At 45.8% G+C, this 12,557-nt stretch overlaps 1 protein-coding gene across 1 annotated transcript; it reads left to right on the forward strand.

The window, feature by feature from the left end:
- The first annotated feature begins 4,074 nt into the window (after positions 1-4,074).
- On the forward strand, positions 4,075-7,266 carry LOC125514109 (rho GTPase-activating protein 5-like). Its single transcript, XM_048679368.1, has 5 exons — positions 4,075-4,706; positions 5,502-5,622; positions 5,704-5,823; positions 6,163-6,393; positions 6,490-7,266. The coding sequence occupies exons 1-5, from the start codon at positions 4,318-4,320 to the stop codon at positions 7,036-7,038; spliced, it is 1,410 nt and encodes a 469-aa protein (XP_048535325.1). The 5' UTR covers positions 4,075-4,317; the 3' UTR covers positions 7,039-7,266.
- The last annotated feature ends 5,291 nt before the right edge of the window (positions 7,267-12,557 follow it).

The following is a 12,557-nucleotide window of genomic DNA, read 5'->3' on the forward strand; positions in this document are numbered from 1 at the left end:
TAGCTAGACATAACAAGCAAGAATAGATCTAGGTATTGCCATCTTTGGCAGGCAATTCTTCAATGAGGCATCTATCTCCCTTAGGAATTTCTTTTTTTCTAGTGATTATCAAACTCTTAGGCACAAGATCAAAAAATTCATTTGTAGCAATTGGTTCCTTAATGATAGCAAAAAGATTGGGATGAATACTTATAGATTTAAGATCCGTAGTTTCCTTACTAGATGATTCACCCTTATTTTTAGGAACATACATAAGCTTGGAAATTTTAGTAGGAGGACTTGAAGTATTCTTTACGGAGGAAAAAGCGGTTCCCAAGTTCGTAATGATACCCTCAAGTTTATCGATTCTAGTGGAATCTAGATTTATTTTCTCATTAACTATGGGTTCCTTTTCCTTAATATTTTTCAAAGTTATTCCTACCCTAGATCCATATTGGGTAATTTGATTGTGGATCTTTTTATCTAGATTTTCAATTAATTCAATGGTAGCAACTTTATTTTCAACAATTTCAAGTCTTTGCATAACATGCTCCAAAGTTAATATAGTTCCATTAACCAAAAGAGGTGGTGAGCCAAATAAATCTAACATAGCATTATAAGAATCCAAAGTATGGCTACCCAAGAAATTCCCTCTGGTAATGGTATCGAGGATATATCTATACCAAGGACTAGCACCTACATAAAAATTGCGGAGAAGAACTGAAGTAGATTGCTTCCTGGTAGATCTATTTTGAGCATTGCAAATTCTATACCAAGCATCTTTTAGATTTTCTCCCTCCCTTTGTTTAAAATTTAGAACTTCATTCTCGGGAGACAACGGAGAAGATACGAGACTAGCCATAACGACAAGCAAACAAACTAACACATAAGCAAACAAAAAGGCAAACGAGCAAAAGAGGCAAATAGAGAAAGAGAGGGAGGATAGAGAGAGAGAGGGGGCGAATAAAACGACAAGGGTGAATTGGGGGGAGAGTAAAACGAGAGGCAAATGGCAAATAATGTAATGCGAGAGATAGGGATTGTGATGGGTACTTGGTATGTTGACTTTTGTGCAGATTCCCCGGCAACGGCGCTAGAAATTCTTCTTGCTACCTCTTGAGCACCGCGTTGGATTTCCCCGAAGAGGAGAGGATGATGTAGCAAAGTAGCGTAAGTATTTCCCTCGGTTTTTGAGAACCAAGGTATCAATCCAGTAGGAGGCCACACACAAGTCCCTTGTACCTACACAAAAACAATAGCTCAACGCAACCAACGCGCTTAGGGGTTGTCAATCCCTTCACGGTCACTTACGAAAGTGAGATCTGATAGAGATGATAAATAATATTTTTGGTATTTTTGGTATAGAGATGCAAAGTAAAAAAGTAAAAGCAAAGTAAAAACAAAGCAATAATAAAGTGATGGAGATTGATATGATGAGAAAGAGACCCAGGGGCCATAGGTTTCACTAGTGGCTTCTCTCAAGAGCATAAGTATTCTACGGTGGGTGAACAAATTACTGTTGAGCAATTGATAGAATTGAGCATAGTTATGAGAATATCTAGGTATGATCATGTATATAGGCATCACGTCCGAGACAAGTAGACCAACTCCTGCCTGCATCTACTACTATTACTCCACTCATCGACCGCTATCCAGCATGCATCTAGAGTATTAAGTTAAAAGCAGAGTAACGCCTTAAGCAAGATGACATGATGTAGAGGGACAGTTTCATGCAATATGATAAAAACCCCATCTTGTTATCCTCGATGGCAACGATACAATACGTGCCTTGCTGCCCCTTCTGTCACTGGGAAAGGACACCGCAAGATCGAACCCAAAGCTAAGCACTTCTCCCATGGCAAGAACAACCAATCTAGTAGGCCAAACCAAACTGATAATTCGAAGAGACTTGCAAAGATAAGCAATCATACATAAAAGAATTCAGAGAAGATTCAAATATTATTCATAGATAGACTTGATCATAAACCCACAATTCATCGGTCTCAACAAACACACCGCAAAAAGAAGATTACATCGAGTAGATCTCCACGAGAGAGGGGGAGAACATTGTATTGAGATCCAAAAAGAGAGAAGAATCCATCTAGCTACTAACTATGGACCCGTAGGTCTGAAGTAAACTAATCACACTTCATCGGAGAGGCTTGGATGATGATGTAGAAGCCCTCCGTGATCGATGCCCCCTCCGGCGGAGCTCCGGAACAGGCCCCAAGATGGGATCTCGTGGATACAGAAAGTTGCGGCGGTGGAATTAGGTTTTTGGCTCTGTATCTGATGGTTTGGGGGTACATGGATATATATAGGAGGAAGAAGTACGTCGGTGGAGCAATGGGGGGCCCACGGGGGGGGGGGCGCGCCGGGGGGGGGGGGGGGAGGGCGCGCCCCCTACCTCGTGGCCTCCTGCTACGTGCCTTGATGTAGGGTCCAAGTCTCCTAAGTTGTATTCGGTGAGAAAATCACGTTCCCGAAGGTTTCATTCCGTTTGGACTCCGTTTGATATTCCTTTTATTCGAAACCCTAAAATAGGCAAAAAACAACAATTCTGGGCCGGGCCTCAGGTTAATAGGTTAGTCCTAAAAATAATATAAAAGTGGATAATAAAGCCCAATAATGTCCAAAACAGTAGATAATATAGCATGGAGCAATCAAAAATTATAGATACGTTGGAGACGTATCAAACTACCCCTATGCTTATCTACCTCTATTCTCCATTCCCCTCCGCCGTGGATCGAATCTAGCGTGCATGTCGAAGAGAGAGAAGTGCTTACGGCCATTGATGGAGTCTGGTGGTCTTCTTCCTCTGCTCCGATCCGCCGCCGCCGGTGATGGAGTCCGGTGGTCTTCTTCCTCTGCTCCAATCCGCCACCGCCAGTGAGAGTTGGGAGAGTGGGAAGAGTGGGGAGAGGGAGCGGTGAGGGGCGGTGAGGCTAATAATTGTCGGTGCTTCGGGAAGCAACGCAGCTTCTCGAGGGTGGCCGCGCGCGTGCAGCCGCTCGGGCCTGGCCCTAGAGAAACTGCCGATTCCTGGGTTTCCAGCGAGGCAGGCCCAGAGGTGCTTTACGTTTCGTGCTATGCAGGCCCAATAGTAAAACCAGGCAACCAAACAGCCTGTTCGCTTCCCGCGTGGGCCTGGTTGGGCTCGATGCGGGCAACCAAACACGCCCTAAGTGTAGTCTAACTCGTCCGAACTCAGTTCCTTTACCGGACCACACAAGGTACAACCCTGAAGGCAATGGACGAGGATCCTCTGTCTTTTTTTTTTTAGAAACACGAGGATCCTCTGTCGTGCGGCAGGGTACTGTTCAGCCACTGACAGGCGGGCTCGTCGGGAATTAGGCCCACATGTCAGTGCCCTGAACGACATGTGTCATATGTCAGGGGAGCTGCTTCCGAAGGCAATGGGGAGCAAGGCACGTCTGGGCAGTCTGGCTACCCGAAAAGGGGATCTACATATACCCTTGCAAATTCAGGGCTCAGCAAGCTCACGAGCAGACATCCGTGATTTAGCAAAATCCAAAAACGGAAACCAACAAACTATACAAGAAGCCTTTCGTGAACCAACCTATGATTAGATGGTTAGAGGGACAGTGGTATCCTCGGTCTATCGCGATTCAAGTCCTGATGCTCGCATTATTCCTGAATTTATTTCAGAATTTCCGGCGATGCGCTTTTAGTGAGAGAAGACGTTACCGTCGACGACGAGGCGCCTACGATGACTTTGTAAATCTCAAAATGATGCGCCGGCCCTTTCTCTTGAAGGTGCTCATAGGGATAGAGTGTGCGTGTATACATTCGAAGGGTGAGTGTATGCGCTTGCATCTGTGTTAAAAAAAATACAGCAAGCCTTTGAAAAGAAAAACTATGCAGCATGCCTGCTGTACCTGTACCAGTGCCACTCTTTGCTCCACGATCCAGGCTGTAGCCGTGGCTCGCCCCGCCGTCAATCAAAATTAATAGTAACACTACGCACCCTCAACTTCCCCCGCTACTGAATTTTCAAAACCGAAACTAACCAGGAGCCGTGGCGACCGAACCGAAAGATCCGAAAATCACATGACGCAGCGCAGGCGATGGCAGCTCGACGGTAAACGCGAGCTAACAAACAGCCAAGCTCGACGAGCCAGCGAAGTGCACAAGGGGCGGTTGAGCAAACCAGCGTGGCAGCCGTCCCCGGCTAAACATAACGCCACGCCGGAGCCGCTCGCTGCCTGCCCCCACCCCACCCCTCTCCCACCTCCCACTCTCCCAATCCTATCCCCTTTGCTTCTCGCGTGGGAGCTGGGATTCCTCTCTTCGGCAGCCATCTTATTTAGTTCCACCATGGTGCCGTCCCGGATCCGCTTCGCCCGCCAAATCCCCCTCCCCTGCTGCTCTGACACCGAAGAGGAGGAGGAGGAGGAGGAGGAGGAAGAAGAGGAGGAGGAGGTGGGGGAGGAAGAGGTGCCGGTCGCGTCGCCGCTGATACTGCCGGCGGCGAGGGGAGGGGTCTCCGTGGTGGATATGGTCGCGGCGGCGCTGCGGAGGTCGCTGCTGCTGTGCAGCAACGTGCGCGCCGAGGAAGGCACCGGCACTGCGGCTGCGGGGATGCAGATAGGGCAGCCCACGGAGGTGCGCCACGTCTCGCACGTCACCTTCGACCGCTTCGTCGGCTTCCTCGGCCTCCCTGCCGACCTCGAGCCCGAGGTGCCGCGCCCCGCGCCCAGCGCCAGGTCAGTCCGCCGCCCCGCCGCCTGTGTTTCACCAGTGCGTCTTGCGTTCCATAGATTTGCACCGATTTCGTCGCCGATCTCTGTGCTTTGGATTCCGGCCCTGCAGAATTTGCGGCCTTACTTTTGTGGATTAAGCTGAATTTTGACGTTGTTTGCATTTCTCATTTTTGAATTAATTAGTCACGTGATGCCCAGCTAATTGGTCCACCTAACTAAGAAAAACTGAGCACGGAGTAGTAGGAGTAGCTGTTAGTCTGTTGAGCCTTTAGATTGGCTTGGCTTTATCCCAGTGGTTGAGCCAATGGGGGCTCCCCGGTCTGAGGACGGTTTGTGGGCTTTCAGGCGCCCGGACTGATTTTGTGAGCCGCGTTGAATGACTAAAAAGTTTCTAGACCTCCGAACGGACATTTGCGGGTGTTTTGGTGATCGACGTTGAAGATGTCACTCACCACCTACAAGTTCCATTGTCCTGGTCTGGTACGGTTGTATCTGATGTATAATATACCTTTCAAATTTTGAGGAATTATATGAGTTCAGCACCTTGTTCAAATAGTTAAATACTCCCTCCGTTCACTTTTGTAAGTCATTTCAAACAACTCAAAATGGGCTGTTTTGTACATTGTCTGAAATGTCTTCAAGGTCTTATAAAAGTGAACAGAGGGGGTATGAGTTTAACACATTCAACCTCCAGTTAAGTTAATGTTTGTTAGAACATTGGACCATGCCATAGTTAATGTTTGCTATATCTATTGAACTGTGACACAGTTTATGTTTACTAAATATATTTCTCTGCAGTGTAAGTGTATTTGGAGTTTCACCAACGTCCATGCAATGCTCGTTTGATAAAAGAGGAAACAGTGTACCAACAATACTATTGACCATGCAAAGGAAGCTATATTTACTTGGGGGCCTTCAGGTAAACCCAAGGATAATGAGAAAAGCTTTCAAATAATTTTGCGATACTCAAGTCATACAAATATTTGTCTTGTTTTGCTAGGCTGAAGGGGTCTTCAGAATAAATGCTGACAATAGACAGGAACAGCATGTCAGGGAGCAACTAAACAGAGGTGTTGTTCCAGATGGAGTTGACTTGCATTGTCTTGCAGGCCTTATAAAGGTGCGCTGAACATTTTGTTTTACCATTACCAACGTTTCTTTGTTTACCTTCAATTTTTTTTAGATGGAACGTAGGTCTTCCATGCCTAAGGAGAATATTCTTGTTTCCGCAATTTTGACTGTCTTGAACTGGATCATTTTTTATGTAATCTGAACATGTAGAGAGCCTTCCAATATGAGAGTTCAGGTGTATTCAAGAATCAATATGCACAGTGATACAATGCATAAACTTTCTTTGAACAAATTTACTTTAAAGAAATCTATAGGGAAATGACTTTTTTTTTAATTTTCCCTTTTGTTTATCAGTTGCTTCACATTTAATATGGCTGCTGATTTGTAGGCATGGTTCCGAGAACTTCCAAGTGGAGTATTAGACTCATTGACTCCAGAACAAGTGATGCATTGCAACACTGAAGAAGAGTGTTCTCGTATTGCGAGTATTGTACCTCCAGTGGAAGCAGCATTACTGGATTGGGCCATTAATCTGATGGCAGATGTTGTGGAGCATGAAAACTACAACAAGATGAATGCTCGCAACGTTGCTATGGTTTTCGCGCCAAACATGACTCAGGTTATTAGGAAGCTTATTCATATTCTCGACATACGTATTTTCAGATTCGCAGCCTAACCATATGACTTACCCCTTACCATATTCTCTCTCTTTCAGATGGCCGATCCCTTAACTGCTTTGATACATGCAGTTCAAGTGATGAATTTTTTGAAGACATTGATACTGAAGACTGTCAAAGAAAGGGAGGAGGCAGCTGCCGCAACAAGGGGATTCACCTCCAGCTCTGGTTCCCCGAGTGACAAAGATGCGCCTCAGGCATTAAATCTTTTGGACAACCCCTTAAATTGCTCAAGTCGGGAAAATGTCGAACGCCCCATGATTAGTGGGGCTACTCTCGACCACTTTCTCTTTAGCATGGAACAAACGCTTCACCAAGATGCGCAAGCCAGTGTCGGAGAACCCAAGAAGTGTGACACCGGTACAGCACATGACAAATACAATGACGAATTTTCTCCTGTGGACAGTGATTTTAGTAATAGCCAAGATGACAGCAGTTCTGGAAACAAATTCAGTAACGACAGTGTGGAAGGTTTGTTTGACAGATTCAAATTTAGGAAAGGGGTAGGCAGAATCTGCAGGCACCCAGTGTTTCAGTTGAGTAGGTCCATGAAGAAGTCTGATGAAGCAGGACAGGCTTGTGCATGACATGGTAGGATGTGTATGTAATTGATGATTCCCCTAGTTTTGCAGCTGTTTAGCGCTTAACTCATACGCCATTTCTCCTAGTTCGTCTGTAGAAGCTATAAGCCCATTTGATTGTACTAGTACTGAACTGCTGATGTGGAGTTCTTGGCGTGTACAGTATATAGTTCAACTATATCGTACCAGCATCCTGTTGTTTGAAAAGATGAATGTATCTATTATTTGAGCCAAGAGAGGTTGCCTGAGTTTGAGAAGGACTTTCTACTTTTTTTTGAGGGAAAACTATCATGGCTAGCTTTATTGATCTCATAACATCATTACATCTTTCACGGGCTTACTGACTAGATTGACTAGATTCAGGTGGCTGATTGACTAGATTCAGGTGGCTCATCAGTACAACTAATAGAAATCTTATTACAATAACAATAATTAGTTAGCACTTGCGCCGCTTGATTAACCGAACGAACATAATGTTTAAAGGTGACCTTACCAATCAAAGAAGTAATGTTCACACACTCACACTCCGACTCCGCAAAGAATGCCAACGCCACACCGCACCATCTTGATTGCCTAGTGCAGAAATCTATTACGTTTTGTGAATCGGGTTCCGCCTCCACCCGATTAAACCCTAGAAAATTTGCAAAATTCACTACATACCTCATAGCCATTGCCTCAGCGGTAATCACGTTTGCAGAAAAAAGGATGACCATGCAAATAGCAGCAATTTTCTTTTACCTTTCTCATCTCTTAAGTCACGCCGTCCCTGCACCCACTCCATCATCGTAGTAGGTTGCATCAATATTAAACTTTGTAGACTACGGTTCTGGCTTGCTCCATTAGTACTCCGGGGGAAACTTTTAGAAAATATTAGCAATAGCCAGGACAGACAAAGGCCTGTTAGAACTTTTGCTTCTCTGGGATGCCATTAACAGGAACAGAGTGCATCTTAGAACACCTAATTAGATGATCAGAGAAGGGTTTAGGGACCCTTTACTTGTCATAGAAGTTGACATGACTGCCTGCTCGGTGCAGGCGAGATGGAGGGATGATGTAGTCGAAGTAGATGATCTCCTCGGTGTCCTGATTCATTCAGGGCGCCACCGGCACTTCCCTGGGATGGCGGCGGCTGGATTAAGTCTTCCCGTTGCTGCAACGCTCCCCCTGATCGGATAGGGTGAGAGAATATCGAGAGAAGAGTAAAATCGTACGAGAATTGTGATCACGTAGGTGAGCCAGCTCGCTCCCGTATCCCTTTTATATGGTGCCAACGACAGGGGATCTAAACCATTAGTTGGTTTGGGTACCCCCTATCAGGGCGCATCAATTAGGATCGAGGCATATGCACGTTGGTACGTGGGCCCCTTCACTTAACGTTATCCCTTCTTCTTTTTTCTGTTAGATTGTTAGATCTATCTGGCCTGTTAAGCCGTCAGATCAAACCAACACGGCCATCTATAAGATGGAGGGTGAGATTCATTGTGTGTAATCCTGTGATGGATCCACCATAAGTTCCAGCATCCTGTGGCCAGAACTTGCTTTACGATCAAGGCTAGGCTTGGGCAGAGTACCGAAGGATTTGCTTGAAGAAGTAGGAGATGTTTCATAATAGCCGATCCAGATCGATCCACTAATCTTGCCATGAGAGAATGTCAGACATCCCTAGCTAATCCAACACTGAAGGATTCATGAAGTCCTCGAAGGATAATAGTTTATAGTCCTCGAATGTACACTGGATTAAAGACTTGTATGATGAGTTCTTTGTCCCACGAGCCAGAGATTGGATCAATGAGGTCATTGACCTTGTTTAAAGTAATATGTCCGCGGGAGTTACAACCTTTCTATTTGGGCTTGATGGTATCCATGGATCGTTGTAGACATTAAAACCCTCTCCTACACTAATTTTCTAGATGTATCCATGTTTAAACGTTTCCACCCCTTCATTATACTCTGCCATGCAAAAGATGAACTATTATTTGAAACTTGCCCGCAATAGGATTTCATTAGGATAATATTTAGCTTTTAGCACTTTAGCAGAAAGAGAGTCTAGAATAGTAATCAATCTCCAGCATTAATTTGACAGCATTGCAAGATTGAAAGAGTGAAGATTCCGGAATCACATACCCCCTTCACATTTTGGATAACAATTTCAACCAAGAGTATCAACTATCAATGCACGTTTTTGCTCTCATCATCACACCCCACCAAAACTGGGCAATTATATTGGCAATCTCCTTACAAATCCCTTACGGCAAACAAAAAAGGACATAGAAAAAACCGGGATAGCTTGGGCTACCGCCTTTTAGCAAAATTTCTTCACCTCCAGTAGATAATTGTTTTTCCATCCACCCTTGATTCTCTGTTTCATTCTTAAAGTGCCTGAAACAATCACTCCTATCACTTTTCAGAAAGAGCCTCAGTATCAATATGTAATTGTTGACAAATCTCTAGTATTAGCGTTCAAAAATATACTTGATTTTGCCAAACTGATCCAAACTTTGACGTAGGTATTTAGAACTTGTTGCGAGGAAACTATACATTTAAACATCCACACTCATAAGAATTAAAGAGTCATCAAAATTATAAGGTGTGATACCAATGGTTCATTTTTGGACACTTGAATTCCGTCAATGTCATCAACATCTTCTTCATACTGCAACATATTAGAAAACTCTTCTGCACATAGGAGGAAAATGTAGGGAAAGAGCGGATCTCCTTACCTAATTCCTCTAGTAGGGGTGAGAGGATCCATATCTTGAGAATTATATCTCAGCTTATATCTCACAGAGGTAACACAAGCCATCATTATCTCTATAAATTGGTCATGAAACCCCAGTTTATTTGCATCACATTACGTAAGAAGACCCATGCAACATGATCATAGACCTTGTGCATATCCAATTTAACTGCACATAAATAATCTTTGGCCCGCCCCTTTATTTTTGATTTTATGTACAGACTCATAAGCAATATAAGGACACTGTCAATAGTTCGTCTGCCGGGGACAAAACCACTCTAGGTTGAAAAGGACTTCCACTTAACACTACTACTAGTAGTAAATGCATACATGCAATTCATGTTGATATCAGAAAGTATATTAATTGCAGAAAGATATTATTTGCATGTTAATTATGTGATTAATACATACATTGATATTTGACATGATATTAATTATGCGCTAAACATGTTGAGCGCTCACCGTTGGAGCAATTTAGGTTGTTTAATTGACCTTATTTGATAGCTGAGATTAGTTGGATTTGCCCATTAGGGCCTTTTTATATTGGTACATAGATATAGCTATAGCGATAATTCAAAATGGTGGCCAGGCTTATCTACACCCGATGAATAGTAAATTAAAAAATTAGTAAAAAAATCAAAACAAAATTAAGCATCCAAGATCCTCTTGTGTGCAAGGTGCATGCAAAATTTCATGATGTTTGGACATCTGAGGAGCTCTTGCTAAAAATAAATCTGACTTTGAATAGTGTTCTTTTTTAAAGTTTCTCAGACACGTGAATTTTGATATTTTTTTGGCACGAGCTGCTCAGATGTCCAAACACCACAAAATTTTGCACGCACTTTGTGCATATGAGCATCTTGGATGCCAAAAAAAAAAATCAGTTTTCTTTTTCTTCTGAATTTCTATTTTTTTTTTGAATTTACCATTCATGCATGGGTGTAGATGAGCTTTATATTTTTTTTCCAAAGTTTTAAAGGAAGCATGCTAATCCCCAGCGCACGTTCGCTGCGCATGACATTTGCTAATCGTGTGGGATGACACTTTTAGTGTTGGGGTGGTAACAGTTTCAGAAAAAGCATGACAACTCTTTATTTTTAGTGCAATTTTCGTCAATAACTGTCATCCTTCCAATCTGAACTGTGTGTCTTTGGGGCGTTCGCTGGGATCTCACTCCCAGCGAACGTTCACCATATATCATTACCATAAAGGAAAATATGACCTGTAAGACTAATCCTTAAATACTTCAAAAGTCCTCCCGGATTGCGTCTCAAATTTAGTGGATTTTAAGTCGGTGCGGTATTATTACTTATGGAAATTTCTCTGCACGGCAAGACCGCGTACCACGGCCGTCGGCGTACGTGGAAGATCCTTGCTGCTGGTTTTTTGGGTATAATCAGAACAAATAAGTTCGCCGCCGGCGCGCGCATCATCGGTCTCCAAAGCGAAAGAGGAAAGACACAAAGCGATTAATCAATCCATCAATCCATGGACGTCGGTCAGGCTGAGGCGGCGGCGCTGCTGTTCACGGAGGCGATCCACGACGGCCCGCCGACCGCGGCGCTCTACGCCGAGCGAGCGCAGGCGCTCATCAGGGCGGGCAACTTCGCCGCCGCGGCCGCCGACGCCACCAGGGCCGCCGACCTCGACCCCGCCATGCACAGGGCCTACCTCCGGAAAGCCCGCGCGTGCATCAACCTCGAGCGCTACGGCTCCGCCAGGGCTGCCGTCCTGGCCGGCGCCGCCGTCGCACCAGGGGACCTGCGGTTCGCCGAGCTGATGGAGGAGCTCGACGCGAAGGTGGTTCCGGGGCAGAGGACGGAGCTGGCGGCAGGGACGGCAGCCGGCGCCTGCGACAGCGACAGCGAGCCGCTAGCAAACGTGGCCGATGATGTGCACGGATGGCCAAGGCCGGCGGCGCACCGGAGGGCGTCGAGCTGCGTCTAGGCATGCTACGTACACGTTCAACTACTCCTACCAAGTTCTACTAACTTCATCGGTACGATGCAACGACAGAAGCTAGGGTTATTGAACCGTCTCCGTCGGCTTGCCTTTGGATTTTTCTTCAGTCTCATCGTCTGTGTTGCTACTATTATGACCGTGTGAGATGTTGAGTAACATGATTATATTAGAAAACATAGGTTAGACTAGAAAATATTTTAGCTTGCCTGGTACTTTAAATACATCATGTACTTCTATATATACGCCCACGAGGCTCAAGCAATACAATGAACTATTCCACCAAGTCCCTCTCTTCCTTCTAACATGATATCAGCCTAATCACGATCTAAAACCTAGCGCCGCCGCTTCCGCACTCGCGCGCTGCCCTTAGGGCGGTCGGCCTTCATGACCGCAACCGGGGGCCGCGCCGCCCGTACCTAGGTTCGTCCGCCGGCCGTGTTGGCCGGCTGCTCTAGAGAGTCTTTTTTCTTGATCCTTTGATCCGGGTTTTCTCTCTCTCGCTAGTCGCTTTAATCGGCGTCTTCTTTTTAGTTTTTCAGTCCATGTGATCCGGTTTGCGTCGCCCACCGTCGCCGTCGACCCCGTGCGCCTCTACTCCAACACCGGCGCGATCGGCCGGCTTCTTAACCGACCCGGCGGCCTCGCGCGTCGTCCGCGCGTCTGCCCGTTGGTCGTCCCGACCCGGTGACCTCGCGCGGCGTCCTTGCGTCGGCCCGCCGGTCGCCCCGACCCGGCGGCCTCGTGTCATGCGGCGGCCCTTCACCGCCGCCGTTCGCGCGACGGCCTGCCCGTCGATCTACGCCGGCCGTCACCGCCCTGCTCCGAC

This window comes from Triticum urartu, chromosome 6 (genome assembly GCF_003073215.2).
Source record: "Triticum urartu cultivar G1812 chromosome 6, Tu2.1, whole genome shotgun sequence".
Taxonomy (NCBI): Eukaryota; Viridiplantae; Streptophyta; class Magnoliopsida; order Poales; family Poaceae; genus Triticum; species Triticum urartu.

Excerpts from the sequence above, each read along its gene's own strand:
- LOC125514109 (XM_048679368.1), top strand. The coding sequence starts at position 4,318 with ATGGTGCCGTCCCGGATCCGCTTCGCCCGCCAAATCCCCCTCCCCTGC. Across the intron at positions 4,707-5,501 it reads CGCCCCGCGCCCAGCGCCAG|TGTAAGTGTATTTGGAGTTT; the intron begins GTCAGTCCGCCG and ends ATTTCTCTGCAG. Across the intron at positions 5,623-5,703 it reads ATTTACTTGGGGGCCTTCAG|GCTGAAGGGGTCTTCAGAAT; the intron begins GTAAACCCAAGG and ends TTGTTTTGCTAG.